Raw genomic sequence first — 20,307 nt, 5'->3', positions numbered from 1 at the left:
AACCGGATAATCGAACACACATACTGTATGTAAGCATGGCATATGCTGTACATTTGTAACCAACTATTTTCTTCCGGATGGCGAGGGATCCGGATAAACGAGGACCGGATAAGCGAGGTCTGACTGTAACATGCCTACTTTGTAGCGACAACTCTTTGCACCACCAAACCTGAATTCTCCTGTCTGTGTTTGCGCTTTCGTGCTTGCAGGCCAAATTCCCGTCGGTGCGTCACATCGACTTGGAAATCCTCTAGACACCCGAATGTATGTTATAATACTGTACGCTCCCAAGCCACCCCCCCCCCCCATTTCTAGATGATTTATGACGACCTGTGCGTCCTGAATGGGCTTCTTTGAAGCCTGTATACTTTGCGACGACGCTTTCTATTCACACGCGTGGATTGTATATTAGCCATTTTTTCATGATTTCTTTTACTCCCCCTGTGCTGGTGTTTCGCAACTATTAATTTTCTTTTGTCCTATCGGGGAGTTAGCCCACCATCACCAACAATAATGATGTCATGTCGTGTCATGTCGTGTCTGTCTGTCTGTAACCTACCGTAATTGTATAACTTGTATGCGTTGTGTGTAACGTTACTTCAACGAACAAAAAATGTAGATTTCCATGGCTGTGCTTGTACCGGTGGTGGGACTGTGTAGAATTACTAGAAGTTGAACATATTTTTTTTTTACAGCCCTTCTATTCCTGTGCCCCGGCCCGTTCAAGGCCAACAAGTTCTAGTATTGGAAATGGGAAATGAGATGTGCTTTTCAAGGCCAACCCGGAAATAGCAGTGACGATGAATAAGATGGTATGGTTGGCAGGTCTACAATCTATCAATTTGGTAGAATTCCCGGCAGCACCCCGCCGCGGGGGGGGGGGGGGGGGAGGGAGTGTGCGGTTACTGATCACTGGCATGAAAGCTGATGTACGCTTCTTGCGCTGCAAACTGATTTTGACGGCAATGCCTACTGGTGCGAGGTTGCATGCTCTCTGATGCTGCGCGTGAAAATTAGTCACTAGCCACAATCGCAACCTTTAGTGCAATCATACCGGTATACCTGGTATACGGTTTAGAGAAAGCAGACCACTCTTAGGCTGCATTCGATTGTAGAAACTGGATCCCGATCCCCGCCGACCAGATCACTTCGATCGGACGGATACAATCGAATGTGCACAACCGATAATCCGTTTCAAGGCCTTAGCAACCGCGTTGCTACAGCTCATCCCGTAGTACCTGTACGCGTTGTGGTAAACTCTTGACCTAGTGTACGCATATTGCGAGTTTTGAGTAGATACGAGTCGTACTATCGAAATGAATCCGTCTCTGGGAGGTGGGTTGACTGGATCCGAATCCGTGCTCTCGGGATCCGGATTCGTACAATCGAACATGCACAAATTTGGCGAATCCGGGTCCGGGGCTGATGGATCCGTACAATCAAACAGGCCCTTATCAAACTCAGTTCGATATTGTTGCAGAGGGACTGGGGAAGAGTATGGTGCTCTGAAACCTTTTCCTATAAATGAAGCTATCATGTACCGTTTGTCATGAATAATAATAATATTGACTGAGAGCGTGTGGCCGGGCTCACTTTATGGGTACATAAAAGTTCTAATTTTCACTTTCAAGTCCCCGGCTCTATTTATTCATACCGGAACCGTGCTGCTGCTGCTTTAATAGCCCCAACTGCCCAAGTCTATAGACTAGCTTAGCAAAGCTTGAAGCAGCACTTGTGTCAGTTTATAGAGAATCACCCACCCTGACTGAGAGTCCAGAATCCAGAACAAACTCAAGCATGGACGTTTGCATATGCAATACCCGGTACACAAGAAAAATATCAACACTGCATGATTGTTAGGGGTCATCCGTGAATACTGATATTTATTTAGAAACTAAAACTAGTCGTTTCTCTTCAACCCCCCTCCCCCCTCCCTCAGAAACGAACACATACTAACGATGCATCGTATCGATATTTTTGTCTTTTCTTTTCTGGACGTGCCCACACATACAAACTGTGCATCGATATTTTTCGAGAAACGAACAGGCGCTCAACCCCCTCCCCCTAAACGACTAGTTTTCGTTTCTAAATAAATATCTATATTTACGGATGGCCCCTTACGAAAATATTCAGAAACGACACAACTTTCTTGTGCTTCAGATTTCAGACTAGAGGATACAAGATGAAGCAAAACTGCAAGACAGCAGAAAAGAAGTTAAACTACAAAGGCAATGAGCCACGGCATGTACAATGCCGGCCAAAAAATTCAAAACGAGAATTCTCGTAAGTATGTTGAAGTGGAATCACCAGTACAGAAGGAAGAAGAGAATGCAAGGGTGGATTGGACTGAAGACCTTCCTACCCCTATTTGAAACAGTTCCAAGTAGGAAATTGCTATTTATTTCCGTTGGTAAAAATCCTAATATCTAACACTACACAAAACCTACATGTAAAGGCGCATAAAAAATAATGCTGCTGCTGCTGCTGCTAAAATCCTTGTGTAGCTTAGCAAGGATAAGAATTCTCCAAGATGGACAAGATCGAACTCAGCAACGACGTCACAATCAACAGCTCTAGGTCAAAGTGATCGGGTGGCAGAAACACCCACCTACAGTAGAACTGCATCCAGAATTAACAATCAGAATTATTCTTTGTCAATGGGTGCAAACCGAGAGGCAAGGGTGCCCGGTGATCCGAGTGTATCGTGATGATCATTATTTTGATAAGACCTTCAGACTAGCGCTACTCTGTAGAATGACCAATGCACACTCTACCATGTAAAGCATGTTGCAGAGACGACAACAAGATCGACGCAGCTAGCTGTCTGGAGATTGAGTATATAAAATTTATAAATAAATAAAATAAATAGCATCATATCACTGAATTGGCGGTTAGACACGACCCAGTGGCCGATAAAGCCTTGACTTACAGGGTGACGTCGGTTCCTGGACAGCGGAACAGTTAGAGCCGGATTCCTCGCGCTTCGCTCTGCTCGGCGTCGCGAATGGCCGCCTCTTGCTCTTGCTCTTGCTGAGCAGTGGTGGCAGCACGCCTGCCCAGGACATTGTAGGCCACGACGGCGGGCACCATCAGCAGCAGGCCGATGAGCGTGTAGGTGGAGGCGCCGGCGTGGTAGACTGGGTGCCACGAGACGTGCGCCGTCCGGTCCATCTTGAACAGGTACCAGAAGATGGCACCAAGCGGCGTGATCAGCCCTTGCACTACCACCAGGTAGACAGCGCCGGCCGCGTACTTAATCAGCATCAGGCTGAACAGGTTGGCCAGGCAGTAGAACGTCACAAACATCCAGCAGTAGCTGACCGGCACCGAGCAGCTCGGGTCCGGGTTGAACTGCGTCGGGTCGTTCAGCGTCGACGCACAGCTCGCGCTCACGTTCGCAAAATACTCGCTGGGGCCTCGCGGGTTGCCGAACATGCAGCGCATGCCGTCGCTCATGTGCGCCTTGAAGTCGTGGAAGCCACTGACGGTGCCGAAGACCGGGATGAAGTCGACCCAGAAGAGCACCACGTACAGGACGAACGTCCAAAAGTTGATCCAGAACATCAGCAGCAGCGCGTTGACGTCGTGTTCCTTTGCCGCCTCGCCGCCGCAAGCCTCCGCTTTCTTTGCCGACTGCTTGAGCAGCTTTTCCTCGACGACGTTGTTGATGGCCAGCGGTACGAAGCCGATCATGAACACGCAGCTCCAGACGAAGCGCGTGATGGCCTTGGTCTTCACCGGCCCACTGCTGCCCTGGCCGTCAATGTTGAAGATGACTGGCTCGGTGGAGATGACGAGGCCGATGATGACGATCAGGCAGCAGATCAGACGCGGCGCGCTCTCCTTCTTGCGCAGGATCACGTAGCTGAAGAACACGGTGAACGGTATGATAATCGTCGACAGCAGCGGCTGCAGGAACACCGGTGTGCGATCGTCCGGGCTGCTGAACACCAGCAGAAGGCCGTTGAGGACGTTGAAGCTGCCGAGCAGCACCCTGTTGGAGTGGCTAACGTTGGAACGAAGCGAGAACTCCGGGTTCAGGAAGCGCGCCAGCAGAAGGAGAGCGCCGAAGAAGACGATGAACCAGAACGCCGAGAACAGCAGCAGGAAGTAGACGTCGCCGACGGGCTTCAGCTCGCCGCAGATCATGTGTGAGCCCAGTGCGCTGGAGAACATAGGCAAGGTGACCGTCATGCCGACCTGGATGTACAGACAGACACACAGGTAGAGAACAGCACAACGGCCCGGGTCAATTGCGCGCAAATAATCCTGATAATTATGTTCGGGAAATCCCCTTCAACAGCTGTGCCTTGCCCGGCTATCTGTAGTGCATGTGCCTAGAAAAGATAATGGTAACCAATCTGAATGGTCGTAGTAAATGGTGACAAGTATAGACTGTTAGGCTTAGTTTTAGCCCAGAATTGCCCATAAATGGTCACTCTGCGAGAGTGACCGCCTGGGATTTCAGACCACTTGGCCAAGTCCGCTGTTCCGCTCCTCAGCCTCCCGAGCCCTGTGAAATCTATGTACAGGATGCCTGCTGTGCACTGTGCTGTGTGTGCCCGCTGCTTTCGGCCGGGACTGCGCAAGGCCTCGGTCGTCACCGGTGCTCGAGGACTGGCCCCCGCCCGACTGCCCAGCAGCGTAATTCGTTCACTCATGTATGCGTGTGTTCTCGCCGGTTCCGTTTGCTCCACCATCTCCGGCGTCATCAGGATGCGTGCTCCATCTTCCTATCTGATGCCCCTCCGGGGCCCACGTGACCCCTGTGGCAGTGGCTCTACAGGACAGGTGTGTGTGTGTGTGTGTGTGTGTGTGTGTGTGTGATGTTAGGCTGTCCCCGGGGAAAATTGCGATTCCGCGGCCGCGTTTTTGTCTGCGTTTTTTTGCGATTTTTTAAAAGACCGCGTTTTCCGCGATTTTCCCCGCGTTTTTTGAACTTTTTTGTTGCACTACACGTACACACAGTGCACTGTTCGGTCAGCAACGTCTCATCGTGGCGGCTTTTTACTCAAATATGACGAGTGCTTACACCAGAGACTTGTAACTGATTGATTTCACTACATACTCACTGAAAATTGCCGCATTCACCGCATATTTACCGCAAATTCACCGCAAATTATGCCATATTATGCCGCGTGTTTTGCGATTTTTTCGGCAATTTTCCCCGGGGACAGGTTAGGGCCATGTGGCCCCTCTCTTTCTCTCCCCCCCCCCCCCCCCCCCGCGACATTATTTTTTCATGAGGCCGGATTTTTCTGGCCAGGACTGTACCTAGGTACATGTATGTACATGCACCTACACTACAAGGCTACCTACAATTACACTGTACCTACCTACACGTGCATAGTAGTGTAGCTACCTGCATGACTGCACATGTGCCTACCTGTGCTAATACGGTGAGTACTGACAGGGCAATGTTCACTGCAACAGCACTCAGCCGGATACTGACACCAAGCCTGGGTGAGATCTGAAACACTACCTGGCCCGCGTCGGACCCAGAAGAACGACTCGTACTGCCGCCCTCCTCGGGCCCGTGGATATAGTCCGGCAGGCTCACATCAGAATCTGCTTGCCGAGTGAGCAGAGGCTGCTTCGCCGAGGAGTTCAAATTCTCAGAGTTCTGAATGTTGCTCATCTTGCAGCTCGCCCACGACCCGGCTAGCAAATAGTAGACAGACGTCAACTTGTTCGTCCGGTGTCTTCCAGCTGTGGGGAGGGGCAGAACTGCTTTGGCTTGGACGAACGCCTCTCTGACGGCCAAAGTTCTCCGATCCTGTCTCTCTTGGCAGTCGAAGTACCAAATCAAAATTTTCACTTTCAAAACTCAAAATATGGAGCTCTGCACATGTGCACACCGCACCCGTGCACGATGATCGAAATCACGTGGTACACGTGCGTACATCATGAGCTGTACACATAATAATTATTATGGACATTTGCGTGGTGCCAGAAAACCTATGCAGACTGAAACAAAAGAAGGAAAAAAAAGAAGAAAAAAAGAAGGATCAATGAGAACGCGAACAACAAGATGTCCGTCACTCGGCGTCAGGGCTCACCACGACCAGGGAGTCGTCAAATACTTGTATTTGACGACTCCCTGACCACGACCATACAAAGCGTCAATAACGGTCATTTGGATTTGACCAATCAGCGCACGGCAAAACGGGCTGTTTCCTGGGGTGTTTTCTGAGTGGAGCTTGGCGTTGGTTTTAGACATTAGGCCATTGTGGATTCGTGTTCAGAAGGTGTGTCTTTGGAGGGTTACCGTCTCGAATTTTTCGATTTGGCCTTCGTTTGGCTGAGATCGGATGGTGAAATCACTCAAACGCGAAGGCGTGCGAACAAGTGAATGAAGAGAAAATTAAAAATCGGGGACGGTAAACCGATAGAGAATTCCAAGACCTTGAAAATGAGCTATCGATGGTGAGAATAGGCCAAGGAGAACCGCTGTTCTACTTTTTTGAAGGCATCAAGGTCGGCCGTGCGTCGCCGCGCGCACCAACAAAAACTGGCAGCCGTGCACATATCTGCAAGTGCAACAAGAAAGGACGGAGGAGACAGCAAGCGTTCCAAGTGAAGAGTTTACCTTCGTGTTGACTCAAGCTAAGGACTCATGCCAGTCAGGGATCATACCAGTCACCTCTCATCATGGTCATGACTAAGGGATTCATTCGTGGCCAGGAAACTCCCCACTCGCGGCAGCGTGAAAGCTGCGAGGCCAAACAGAAAAGAGTGTGCCGAGTCGCGATCAGGAAACGCTGAGTTCTACTGACAACATTGGTTAGCTAGCTAGGCGCGGCAAATTCTTGTAGATGCCAGGACTCAAGTTCACCAGTACCTCACGGACATAATCTTGGTCGACACCCACCAGCGGATTGAGAAAAATGACCAAGATGGCTTGGAGAAAGGACGTCTTCTCCGCGTGTCTTTCCCGACATCAAACAACAAGATTCCGCGGCTTCGGCACTGGCCCTTCGCTGTACAGAGTAGACCAGGGAGTCGTAAAATACCGGTATTTTACGACTAGACTGTACATCGCTGTACATCGATGAGCATGAACTCGGGTGCGTAGCCGCTATGACTGCACAAACTCTGGCATTGGCGGCATCGCCATGTTTTCAAAATGGTGGTCGACGCTTTTTGAATTTTGTATGGTCGTGGTGAGCCCTGACCGTTGAAGAGCACAAAGGACGTCTCTTGAGAACTGAAGTCTGAAGTACAGCGTGTTTACATGTACATGTAGTTGACTCGGAATGAGGAGGCAGCTCGACCAACACCGCCGCGGTTGCTGAGAAAACCACAGGGACGAAGGTACTGCCCTCGACCCCCTCAGTGCCCTTGATCCGCTGCTCATGATACCGCCTTCGTTCTCAGGGCCCCGTTCGTTAGACGAGGTGAGACGTGATGCACTGATTAGGGTTCTCTGTAACAAGACGACAGTTGGTTAAAACACACCTTGGGAAATGGCGGTAAATACACGCCCGCCCACACAAGGAGAAGGAAGAAGGAGGGCTCTTACCTCCTCGGTTCCCCAAACGTTTAAATGTACAATGTACTTAGTCTTTGAGATTCTCTGTGACTTGTGTGTCCTTGGTTGGTTGGTATATTCTATTTTACTTCTCCAGAATGAATAGGCATTGCTGCCTTCTTGCCTGGACAAGTGGATTGTCCAAGTTCTCACAAAAAGACGAAGAAAGGAAAGAAATATTACATGAGAGTGTGAAGCAGGCAATCTTATACTATATGTACCATCATCCTTCAATGCGACGGACCCCACGATAGGCGGTCAGCCTTTGGGTCATCCTAATAAAGTTATTATTATTATTATTATTATTATTATTCCCTCAAAACCAGTTAATATTATTATTATTATTATTATATAGAAATATTACATGAGAGTGTGACGCATGCATGATGAGAGAGAGAAGGGGGGGGGAGGGGGGGGGGCGAGAGAGAAAAAAGAGAGAGGAGATAGAGAGACTGCTTTATTGCCTGGAAAAATGAATTGTCCAAGCTCTCACAAAATGACCAACAGCAGCGGTAACAACAACAGCAACAGCAACAACAACAACAACAACAACAACAACAACAACAACAACAACAACAACAACAACAACAACAACCATCTCTTATTGGCCACTGGCTATAGTGAGAATAAAGATTTGAAACAACAACAACAGCAGCAGCAGCAGCAACAACAACAACAACAACAACAACAACAACAACAACAACAACAACAACAACAACAACAACAACAACAACAACGAGAGAGGGAGAGAGAGAGAGAGAGAGAGAGAGAGAGAGAGAGAGAGAGAGAGAGAGAGAGAGAGAGAGAGAGAGAGAGAGAGAGAGAGAGAGAGAGAGAGAGAGAGAGAGAGAGAGAGAGAGAGAGAGAGAGAGAGGGGGGGGGGGGAGAGAGAGAGAGAGAGAGAGAGAGAAAGCATTTTTATCTCCAAGAAAGTTGTTCAAATGAATCAAAAAGGAGAAGGATAAAATGTTTCGAGTTATGACTAACTGTCCACCAACGTAACCAGATCATATCCAGTCGACTAGTCCGCTTTTGTCCTTCTCCTTTTTACCATAATTAAATTGGCTCACCATCCGAGTTCAAATGACTCAATGCTTTGTTTAATGAAAATACGAGGAATCACATCGTACTTTGAGAGTTGTGGCCGGACTCAAGAGCTACCTTCTTATAAAGCCGAAGCCACTACATCATAGCTCGGAGTGACCGTGTTACCAGAAGTGACAACGTGGTGAATGGTCAACGACCTTCGGCACCCATGATGTCCCATCCCCTGATTCGGCTTCAGGCTGATTTCTTCGTTCGCATGCCGATAATTATGTTCGGAGCTATAAGTAGTCTCCGGCGTCACTTTCTCTTCAAAGATGGGAAGGCAAGGCTTGAACGGCATAGGCTTTCTTCGGCAACTACATGTAATTACTTGCAGATTCTGGGTCGACGTCTGAGTAGACCGATCTACCAGTGCTCACAGTGGTTCAAGTGGCGGCTAGCTGTCTGTATGCTGTGCATTATCGTCCGGAGAACATAGGTCCAAAGCTGAGCACGTGGCCTGGCCGTGGCTGTACAATCATGTACATGACTGTATCCTCATAATTAGCCTTGTAAGTTGTACATCTACATCGTACATGTACTTGAAAAAAGGAGGAGCGGAGTGGTGTACACGTGGTGATGCTGTGCTACTGCTAGGACTACATGTATGTAGGATCCTAGGAGTAGGATGCCATGCTTGACAGCCGGTCAGTGAGGCACTGCACTGTGGTGGTTGTCAAATAAAAGGACCTGTCACCCGACGGCATCAGCTCTCTTGGAAAATAGGAGGAGCAGGAACAGCGAAGCGCACGTGACTGTCTGTGCTGCTCCGTGAAATCCGATAGCGCGAATCAAGTAAGCTTATTTTGCGCTTTGTGCCATGCCAGTTCACGTCCCAGTGTTCGCAGGTGTAGGGCCGCGAAGCGCGTGATTCGGTCGTTGGATTGGATTTCACTGAGCTGTGTGCCGTAGTCTACATGATGTATGTCGCACAATGAATCGACTTGTCTCTCCCAGCCTGACTCAGTGTCCAAACCCCAAACTCGCCAAAGCATCAGTGCGCAAGGCAGCAAATGAATCGACGTTGTCTTTGGCAGTGCGAACAACCGCTCGTGGTATTTACGTTCTAGCACCTGGCTGTACTTGCACTTTGCAGTGGATGCGCCGCCCTACTTTGCTGTGAGCTGAAAGAAAGGTGAACGGCGGCACATCATCCTTTCACTCCGAAGAGGGATTCACGCTTGACGCGATCGTCAGAGAGCAATTGAAGGGCATTCGAACGGAGACGGCGACCAGAGTTTTGTTGAAGCTGGGCTCACTCCGCGGTGACAGAGAATCAGGTCGCTAGCAAGGTCGATAATAAACAAGCCGCGGCAGCCATGGAAGGGAAGAAGGGCTGCTTTGCTGTTGTGCTGTTACTGTGCGTGTGTGTCGTGCTAAGCGCCTGGATATTCACGGACAGTGTGCCCAATGTACACAAGGCGCTGCGCGCCCGCTCCGCCGGCTTTGTGGCGCGCCTGGTGAGCAGCTGGCGGACGGGAGTCCGCACTGGGGCGCTGGATGTGGCCGATGACCTCCTGGTGGCGGTGCACCATGCGTGGCCGGCGGACGCAGGTCACGATACGACCTGGTCTTGGCCAGTCGTCATAAGCCAGCTCTCCACGTGCGGCCCTCAGAAGGCTGGTGCCACTAGCACTCCGGACAATGCAACTCTAGCAAAGTCAGCTGCTCTGCTGCGGCAGGTATTAAACATTTCCGCGAGCTCCTGTCGAAGGAACAGCACGGTTACTGTTATGGGAATGAGGCTCAAAGTGTTCGTGGTGCTTCGCTGGGCTCGACTCTGGAACTCGCAGAGGGTCATCAACCCAGTGCCCACGCCATTCCACTACTGCAGACAATGCCGCACTGTTCTGTTCTACACCAGCGACCGCGACATGCTAGCCTGCGCCGACATTGTGGAGTTCCACGACACGGACACGCAGCTGCGCGACCTGCCGCCGAGGGGCTTTCCCCAGCAGCTGTTCATGGTGATGTCGTGGGAGAGTCCCATCCGCGGGCACTCGCACCTGACTGACGACGGCCTGATGGGCCAGTACAACCTGTTGAGAACGTATCGCCGTGACAGCGACCTGTTCTTCAGCTACTTTCCGTCGTGCATCATGCGCTGGATGCGGCGGCCGGTGAAGCCGTTCGCCGAGCGCGAGCCCAACGCCATCATGTTCATCACCAGCAACTGCAACGCGGAGAACATGCGACAGGACTACGTGCGCGACCTGATGACGCACGCCGATGTCCATAGCTACGGCCGTTGCCTGCACAACCGTGAACTGCCCGACAACGACGACGGCGCCATGGTGGCACGGTACAAGTTCTACATCGCCATTGAGAACAGCATCTGCCTGGACTACGTCACGGAGAAGCTGGTGCGCGGCTGGAGACACGGCGTGATACCGATCGTAACCGGGTACGAGGACAAGCCGGATTTCCGGCACTTTGCGCCCAACTCTCACTCGCTGCTCAATGTCAACACGTTCCGTTCGACGGCAAAGCTTGCTGAGCGCGTGAAGGAAATTGCTGCCGACGAAAACCTGTTCAACTCGTTCCTGTCGTATCGCACCGACCCCGGGCAGATATCCGATGACTTCAAGCGAATGTTTGCACCTCCCGACGATAGTGATCCGGAGGGATGGTGCAAGCTGGTGCAGAGGATGCAGAAGCCGGGTAATCTTGCTAACATGACGAAACGAGTCCTGACCGGCGACCACTCATGCGTGCCAAAAGGAACCATAGCGAGTGCAGTGAAAGAAGAGACAGCTTCCACAGGATCACGACCATAAAATTATGCTGTATGGCTGTGATGGTGGTTGCTATGATGGTTGCTATGGTGGTTGCTATGGTTGTTGCTACGGTGATTGCTATGGAGGTTGCTATGGTGGTTGCTACACATGTATAGCGGCAGCTGTCAAGGTGATCCATCCTCACCTGTCCCTGCAGACGGCCACTGCAGCCGGGAACAATGAAAGGGTCATATCCGTTCACGTGGATCTGAGTACGTGACCGCATGTGTGTGTGTGTGCGCGCGCATGCACGCGTGTGTGTGTGTGTGCATGTGTGTGCGGTTTTCGGAGTCCTTTTAGTGGTTTGACACGACGTGTTTCACTGGCGACATACTTCACTGTATCACGTGCCAACATTCCCGCCGAAGAAAGTTTGACCCAGTGACGTCGTTGTTCATGCTCACAGCTCACTTATCATGACCATACTCTGGTGAGAACTGCTGGCTAAAGAGCTGACGGATCCCTAGCGGTTAGATCAAGGTGTAGGCCATCTCAGTTCGGGTGACTCTAACAGAGCCACAGCTGGAAGCTCCTTAGAGCCGATGCGACACACAATATTTGCGAACCGAAGAGCATGCAGTGAAAGCTCTGCGATGGACCTCGCCAGGTACACAGTATTACTGCCAGTCTGGTACATGCATCTGGACGCAGAGACTGAAGGGAAGAAAATCCGGAACCTGAATGTCTCCTTGGTTGACATCTGAGAGAGAGAGAGAGTGAGGGTCTAAGCTAGCGACACTCGGCACGTTACCATAGCTAACTGAGAAATGCGCCGTGGCACGCTCAACTAGTATTTATGTAAACGGCGAGGAGACAATAATTTGATAACCGAAATCAATAAGACAAGCTGAATCGACATTTGTGTATTCTTTATTCATGCAATGTAAAACGGTGGGGACAATATTACAGGTACACTATTATCGTGTAGTTCTGGATACTTTCTGTTTAGCGTGTGAAGAGACTGAAGAGTCACTATTTTAATATTTATTTACTTACAAGTACCATTTTCTTACTGTACCTGCAGCTTGTCTGCAACAAAGCCATTCAATTATTTATTTCCAACCATACGCAAGTCTGCAATAGTTCGAGGCAATCCTTTGCATTTTAACTCTGAGTTTCCGCGTCGTGTCATGCAAGGTCCGAAGCTGGCGGACCATTCTGGGCGTCATGTGACGCCTTTAGAAGCATGTACGCATACAGTGCTGGCAACTGAAATCCGACCCCCTGAGCGGTGGGTTCACATTCTTTGCGATGTGAGCGCACCGCTCAGGGGGTCGGATTTCAGTTGCCAGCTCTGTACATGTATGCGAACAATGATGCTTCTAGCCAACATGATGACGTATCCTCATGTGTTCGTTTTAAAAGGTTTAATATGCGATTATGTTTTCATAAAAAATCAGTTTGAGGTGCTACATCATGTATGTATACTGTAGAGTTGCATCACAACGGATTGAGTGAAAGCCTGACTGAGCGGGTACTAGTATGTGTGGACACGTTGCTGCTACATTAGATGTACAATATACTATGTCACTGCCAGTATTCGGATTGGTGGCTATTGTCAAAATTAATCATTTTCGCACAGTCTCGAGGTGAGTCGGCCCTCGAGGCCTCCCTGTCGAGAATCCGTGCCTGATACGATAATGGTCCAAGGCTGGAAGTCAGAATAACAGATGATGATGTCTGCGACTCTCGGTGCTGTTTGTTTGTATTGGTTACAACATAATAATAATCTTTATTTCAGGATTACCCAAAGGCTAACGCCTATCTGGGGGATCTCCTATTTGTGTATGTACAGAGAGCCTTCACGACCACACTTCTCGATGATGTCCCTGAAACCTTGGGTACTACTACTAGTACAGGAACACTCGGGTGCCTAACCCAGTGTCGAATCATTCTTCATTCAGATTTGCTTCTACATGTATTTGCCTCGCCCTGTGTAGGTTATTACTGCCTCTTGTAATTATTTGCGTAGTCTTGTGTAGTCCTGGTCTACAGTGTACGAGTAGTCATGCGAGGCCTCGTCATGCACCATGTATACATGTACTTGCAAACGGATTGCAGTGTGGGGTCCAGACTGATGTACGGATGCAATCCTTGTACAATGGCGGACATGGCTGGTGGTGGGGAGAGGGGGACCGGGTGATGGATGCTTGGCCATTGAGGACAGGTAACCATTGCCGATTCCTCGTAGATTGACTTTAAAGTCTTATAAGTAAGTTTTAAAGGGGAAGTTAAGGCAAAAATTAAAATTTCACCAGTTGTAGTCTTCGGGGTGCTGAGTCGAATGGTCGTGGTCCGAGGAAGCTGAGACGCTCCCTTCCTACTTGAATCCCAATCGAACTCGCGCACTTCCACCGAAACTGGGTGACTGCGCCCTACGAGATGGGGATTTGTATGCAAAATGTCACTAAAAGCGCCATTTCGTTCTTATAAAAGCACGGATGACCGCGATTGGCCCATATGTTGTAGTCTTTTGGACGCTGAGTCGACTGGTTTTGGTCCGAAAAGGCTGCGATGCAGCGTTCCGCCTTTATTCCCAATCGAACATGGTTGAACAAGCGGTCACGTGCTCCTGCGTACGCCAGTCACCTGGTCACCGTGCCTGCAGGGTACAAATTACTAGCCTGTTTGACCTTTTTTGGGTGCAGTCCTGTCACTCGAGTTGAACTCGAGTTGAACCTTGGTGTGAAAGTTGTCACCTGCTGGCGTGGTGACCAGGTGATTTGGGCACCCAGGAGCACGTGACCACTTGTTCAACCATGTTCGATTGGGAATTAGGGGCGAACGCTGCATCGCAGCCTTTTCGGACCAAAACCAGTCGACTCAGCGTCCAAAAGACTACAACATATGGGCCAATCGCGGTCATCCGTGCTTTTATAAGAACGAAATGGCGCTTTTAGTGACATTTTGCATACAAATCCCCATCTCGTAGGGCGCAGTCACCCAGTTTCGGTGGAAGTGCGCGAGTTCGATTGGGATTCAAGTAGGAAGGGAGCGTCTCAGCTTCCTCGGACCACGACCATTCGACTCAGCACCCCGAAGACTACAACTGGTGAAATTTTAATTTTTGCCTTAACTTCCCCTTTAAAGATAAGAGTTGTTTGATGCGTGGGCAGATCAGCACAGTCATGGTTTGCGTGGGTTGGCTGTGAGTGTGAGCCAGCATCATCAAGTACTGTGTACAATCATGTTAGTATGGATCAGGCCAGGGTTGGCTGTGAGCCAGCATCATCATAACCAGGGCCAGGGCACTGGGTTGACTGCCCAAGCCGAAGGTCGAGAGGCTCACTTGAGATTAGTACTACATGTAGTATTAGTCGTGGATGCGTCAACTCAATTGTTTGTTGTACTATTTAGTCTCTTAGTCTGTTAGACATGTGCCATGATAGTGGTGCCTAGAAGTCTCCTTTGTAGTGTCTCAGTGAAGAGAAAATACATGACAGGGCCTACACCTGCGCTGCATGCGCTCGTATGTCTTATCTATTACTATTAGTATTACGCCTTGGCTTTTCAAAGTGATGCAAGCCACTCTAGCTAGAATATGTATCTGTCAGTTAATAAGTACTGGTACTGTGGTACAACATTCCACGTAGCCAGTTGAAGTGAATTCAGGCTGCTAGTACATGTACCTTCTTCACTATCTGCCTGGACATCCCAAGTAACACAATGAACGGAAGCCTCTTTCTTTACCGGTAGAGTACCTTGTACGTGTTGGTCACCCGGCATACATGTACAGCACTATAGCATTTACATGTGCATTGTACTTCAGGTACATGTACATGACATTATGTGTATGTGTGTATGTAGATGTATGTATGTATGTATAATAACACAATCCCTTGGCCTGTTGTTGGCTATGCCACTCTGCTCACGCCTGCCCGTCACCCCAAAACCCCCTAGCAATCTCACTGGCCCATTGCCCGCCATACTCCTGGCACCTCCTCCCATCTGCTGTGCACTGCCTCCCCATCCCCTCTTTCCGCGCTTTCATGCTCACACGGTCACGCCTGCCTGTTGCCCGCCACCCTCCTGGCACTTCTACTGTCGCGCCTTGGCCCGCGCCAGCTTTCTCCTCATTCCTTACACCAGATTTAGCGCTAAATTTGTTTATGCCTGTGGCCCTATGTGTGTCTAAGCATACTGTTGGGTAGACCCGAGTATCAGTTGTCTGATGATTGCCTAACGGCATGAAACTCAGAGTTACAACCAACCTGAACGTCCTCCGCTGAGTCTGCTATGTACTAAGCTCTGTCTCTGACATTGACCACTCTCTGCAGCTCGGGGATCAACGGATTTATGTATGTATATATAATATATACAAAGAGAAAGACCAAGGAACTACAAGTAAGCTATACCGTCCACTAACACCACCAGTTACTAAACAATCAGCTCATGCGATAACATTGCACGACACTGACCGACAGTACTGACGTTCTACAACTAACTGGCTAACAGCTCTAGCACATCTTGGATGCGCACTCCAACAGCCTTCCAACTTGGAAGGTTCTAAGTTATAGAAATAACATAAGGAGGGGAAGGTGAACGCAACCAAGATAAGCACGAGCTGAAAGTCTCAACTGTGAAGGATGTTGGCGGATGTTCATGCATGCCGATGACGATACTGGCAAGACCATTGGACAATACGGTCAAACCACGATTCAGGAACGCATCTGAGTCCATTCCTGCACACCTGATGAGCCGTATGTATATATATTTTTATTTAAATCCGCAAGTACACTCGGCCCGTGTCACGGGCTACAAGCCTAATTAAATGGAGGCGAATGTGATAATGGGGTTAATTAAGAAAAAGGGCGGAGGAAGGAGGAGGACGGCAGCAAAGCAACATGGAGGACAATTCAGGAGCAAAATTAACAATTGCACAAATATTAGAGTACCTGAGATCGAGGGTACCTGTGGAGCGATAAAATGCTAACAGCAAACAGAAGAAGGGACATCATAAGCCAACACGCCCTAAACTGCGCTTGAGTTATAATGAAGGGGGAAAACCTGAGCTCAAGAAAATTATAACATTAAAAGTCGTAATAAGAATTTACTTCGAAGTAGCTGGATGAAGAGTAGCACAAGCAAACATTTCCTGACAACGAGAAGGGACTGTAACTACAGCCACCGCAGAAGCTCTCTCTTTCTTCTCTCTCTCTCTCTCTCTCTCTCTCTCTCTCTCTCTCTCTCTCTCTCTCTCTCTCTCTCTCTCTCTCTCTCTCTCTCTCTCTCTCTCTCTCTCTCTCTCTCTCTCTCTCTCTCTCTCTCTCTCTCTCTCTCTCTCTCTCTCTCTCTCTCTCTCTCTCTCTCTCTCTCTCTCTCTCTCTCTCTCTCTCTCTCTCTCTCTCTCTCTCTCTCTCTCTCTCTCTCTCTCTCTCTCTCTCTCTCTCTCTCTCTCCCTCCCTCCCTCCCTCCCTATCTCGCTCTCTCAAGGTGGAGGACACTGTGGTCGGAAACAGTGACCTTACTACAAGTACAACCTTCCGCGGTTGGCAGAGCCCCTGTCCCCGTGGACCGTTTGAACCATACGGGTGTTGAACCCGGTTCTGACTCTCATTATGCTAGGGGGGGGGGGGGGGGGGGTTGGAGACTACTCCTTACGTCCGTCGTGCATTCTTTGATCGGTCCTGGATGTGTCCTCCATCTTGTGTCATGCTGTCAATCTAACAATGTACAGTCATGTACATGTACATTCAAAAAAGGTAACGGCACATAGCCGTAAGCCAGCCTTGTCTTCAGGTCCACGTTACCTGGCCGACCATGGATATTGCCTTATCGGTTACGGTGGAAAAAGAAAAACAAGACAAGGAAAGGTGGACTGTAGTGAGTTCTGGGTATGGTTCATGCTACCTCCCTTGTCAAAATCCAGAAGATGAGGTTGATTTTTTAGTGATGTTGACGGAGGACATGTCGACACTACCTACTATTACTACATTAGTACAATCTACTACACACCCTACAGACAGTGTAATGTTATATCTCATGTACATGTACATGTATGTCCTGAGCCTGGCCACCATTCTACAGATCGCAGAGTCTTCTCTCTCGCGAGAGGTGAGGGTCAACCCTTTACCTGCCCAGTTTTCTGGCCTGATCGACATCAGTGATCATGGTTCTAATGATGTGATGATGCTGTACAGTCACTGAGTCAGCGCAGGGTGCGGTGTAGATAAAACGCAACTCACAGCACAAGTACTAATAATATTATTAGGTTCAACTCATGCTCAGGCGCTATGCTAGGCTAGGCCAGGGTACGGTTGCGAGGCCAACAACTCATCTGCCCACGCACACCAACTAACGAGATGGTCCTTCAAACGAACGACTGCCCGTACCCCCGTGCGTGCAAAGGGACGCACTCGATCTGAGATCAGGTCGGGCAGTGGGCACCCACGCTACATCAGGTCATGACGTAACAGCCAGCACATCAAGAATCACGCTAGCGCTGCAAAGACCCTCGTAGTCGTATCGCGTAGTACAGCTAGCTCTACACGAGTTTGCTGTGGCGATCGAGCGGAGATCAAAAACAAAAGCAGACATATTTCCACACCCGCACCCGCTCCGTCGACTTCAGTTCAGACCTGAGGCTTTAGTGAAAAAAGACGCTAGGACTCGCTGAGTAGGATTTGTGGCGTGTCGTCTCGCCTGTGATAAGGTATCGATCGTCGCACTGTCGCCATAATTCGCGCTCGGATATCATAGGAGATGGCGAGATCGGAGCAGACGCTTTTCGTTGTGGTCGGGTTATGCCTGTCCCTGGACCTGGCGCTGATGGGCAGCGCGCAGTCGTCGTCATCATGTGCGGCGCCCGTCTCGCACAACCTGGTTCTGGCGCAGCAAACCTGTTCGTGCCGATCCAGCTCGACCTGCCCGAGAAGCGCCACTGGCCTGCCGGCGCTAAAGAAGGAGTTGTGCCCCGATGCGCTGGCCAATAGCCCCACCCGAGTACAGCTGGAGGGCCATGTCGAATGCACCAGCGACTGCCAGTAAGAATTCAATTTCTGTTTCGCAGCTCTGTCTTTTGGTTTACTTGTGCGGAGTTGGTGGAGGTGGTGGTTCTTGCTTACTAGTATTCGCTATAATTACTTGTCCAGGTTAGCTGGTGGTGTGGCATTTAGTCAAATTCCTTTCCCGAACGCTGGCTAGTCTGTGCATTTCTATTGGTGACTATCCGGCCGCGTGCCGATAGCGAACATGAAATGGTGTCAACATTACGTTCCCGAATGCACGACGATGAGTACGGACACCGGGAATAGAAACCCTCCCGGAAATCGCAGCTCAACACCTCGACACCTGGCTCCTGCAGTCCGCCGCGTAAACATCCTGATTTTTGTCATGTTCGCATGGTGGCCAGGATCGCGAGAGTGTTGCGAAACGTCCCTATCTATGTCAGTTACGACGTGGTCCACGGTCTTGTGGGTGCACCGGTGACACGTCGTGGGGAGAATGGCCGCACGCGCGCGACGTTTCTTGTGTGCAGGTCTTATCTAGCGATAAAGAAAAATACTAGTGATTGTTCATATTGCGTAGGTCTGTAAATAGAAATGGGTGTTTTTTTCGTTTGGTGAATGCGAATGGGTGGTCAACCGTTGCTGGAATGCCTATTCCGGATCAGATGCAAACATGGACTTAAATTAATCTCTGCGTGGGAGTCATGCTTGCTGCGTAACTCTGGCTGTGACCTGCCATGCCAGCCTGCCCTAGACCTGCTAACACTGGGCTGTGGATTGATGCAAGGCGCAAACTAGCCTGAGTGACACAACTGGATTTCATTGAGCAGCATTGTATACGATTCTAATCTAAGAAGAAAAATCTAAGAAGACTGCTAGCTGGTGGGACAGCTTGCCTGTCAACTGGTCACTCCAACACCACTGCCACTGTCTCGTCAGTGCTCAGTTGGCGACATAAAGAGGAGGTTGGCTATGTGTCTTGAATGGGGCTGTCCACAATTATTATTATAATGATCGATCTTTTACACAAAACGAAAAGCGGGGGCGAGGAGAGCTCGAATATTTTGACAAAAAAAACATTGATAGCAGAAAAAATCAATCCGCTCTAGCTGTCCTCCCAGTATATTTTTTGTTCTGGGGGCGGGCGGGCGGGTTGCGGAGTGTCGTAACTTAAGTTTTTTTCGTTCCGTGAAATTATCAATACTGCCAGATGTCCCCTAAACCGGACCGTTGTGCAAAGGGTAAGTGAACATTGCAATGGTATACTCTAGAGAGGAAGCAAGAGGGACCCAGCATAAAATGATAAAATTTAATGATTTCGATTACTGTAAGTCTACGAAATGTTGGCCCATTCAAATATCGGCCTCCCAGTCCCAGGGCTAAAACCCATTTCGGCCGCATCAAATTTTCGGCCTGTACTGCTGTCGCCTGTATACACTGTCACACTGAACCTTGCAAAACAAATTTTCGGCCAAACATGACCGGGCCGAAAATAGCCGAAAATAAATATGCGCTGAATATTTATTGATTTACAATAGATTGGAGCCGTCTGATGACAAGACCGACGTACTGGCAAAGACTGTTCAGTGCGGAGAAAAGCACTTGAACGTTTGCGAGTGCTGATGCGCCTGAGTTTATTACCAAGCCACAAACGGTGCACAGTAAAACCGGCCCTAACCGGACGCCCTTGGTGCAGCGGAAACTGTCCTGATATGACAGGATTCCGCTTGATCCCGGGGGGGTGCACGTTCTATCCACAGCACTTTGGTGCATGAAAATTTGTCTGGTCAATACAGGATTCTGCTTGGTACAGGGTCCGGCAAACACAGGTTTTAGTGTGTATACTGATTTATTGTGTATGTGCACATTGCAACAGTGCACTCTGCTCTGCCCCCCCCCCCCCCCCCCTCCATGGCATGGGAGCACTCTTAGCACACCGAGAGCGTGCTTTGTAAATGAGTTCAGT

At 49.6% G+C, this 20,307-nt stretch overlaps 3 protein-coding genes across 3 annotated transcripts in view; 2 read left to right on the top strand and 1 right to left on the bottom strand.

Annotated features, from left to right (window-relative positions):
- Positions 1-2,062: 2,062 nt before the first annotated feature.
- LOC135819523 (uncharacterized) lies at positions 2,063-5,779 on the bottom strand. Its single transcript, XM_065332749.1, has 2 exons — positions 5,387-5,779; positions 2,063-4,200 (listed from the first exon to the last, which is right to left on the bottom strand). Exons 1-2 carry the CDS (start codon positions 5,636-5,638, stop codon positions 2,962-2,964), a joined length of 1,491 nt encoding a protein of 496 aa, XP_065188821.1. The 5' UTR covers positions 5,639-5,779; the 3' UTR covers positions 2,063-2,961.
- Positions 5,780-9,581: 3,802 nt separating this feature from the next.
- LOC135819522 (alpha-(1,3)-fucosyltransferase C-like) lies at positions 9,582-12,487 on the top strand. Its single transcript, XM_065332748.1, has one exon. The coding sequence runs from the start codon at positions 9,937-9,939 to the stop codon at positions 11,392-11,394; it is 1,458 nt and encodes a 485-aa protein (XP_065188820.1). The 5' UTR covers positions 9,582-9,936; the 3' UTR covers positions 11,395-12,487.
- A 5,430-nt stretch (positions 12,488-17,917) lies between these two features.
- Positions 17,918-20,307, top strand: part of LOC135819520 (uncharacterized) — a 10,522-nt gene continuing 8,132 nt past the window's right edge. Inside the window, exon 1 of the mRNA XM_065332747.1 lies at positions 17,918-18,377. Within this exon, the coding sequence (XP_065188819.1) occupies positions 18,097-18,377 (281 nt within the window). The 5' untranslated portion in view covers positions 17,918-18,096. The remainder of the gene's footprint in view (positions 18,378-20,307) is intronic.

The sequence above is a fragment of the Sycon ciliatum genome, chromosome 6 (assembly GCF_964019385.1).
Source record: "Sycon ciliatum chromosome 6, ocSycCili1.1, whole genome shotgun sequence".
Classification (NCBI taxonomy): Eukaryota; Metazoa; Porifera; class Calcarea; order Leucosolenida; family Sycettidae; genus Sycon; species Sycon ciliatum.
The sequence above is the reverse complement of the archived record's forward strand: the minus strand, read 5'-3'. Positions and strand labels throughout refer to the sequence as shown.

What these genes read in the sequence shown, in the direction of transcription:
- LOC135819523 (XM_065332749.1), bottom strand. Translation starts at nt 5,638, where the DNA reads ATGAGCAACATTCAGAACTCTGAGAATTTGAACTCCTCGGCGAAGCAG. An exon ending in TACTCACCGTATTAGCACAG is followed by an intron (nt 4,201 to 5,386) that starts GTAGGCACATGT and finishes CTGTACATCCAG; the next exon opens with GTCGGCATGACGGTCACCTT.
- LOC135819522 (XM_065332748.1), top strand. Translation starts at nt 9,937, where the DNA reads ATGGAAGGGAAGAAGGGCTGCTTTGCTGTTGTGCTGTTACTGTGCGTG.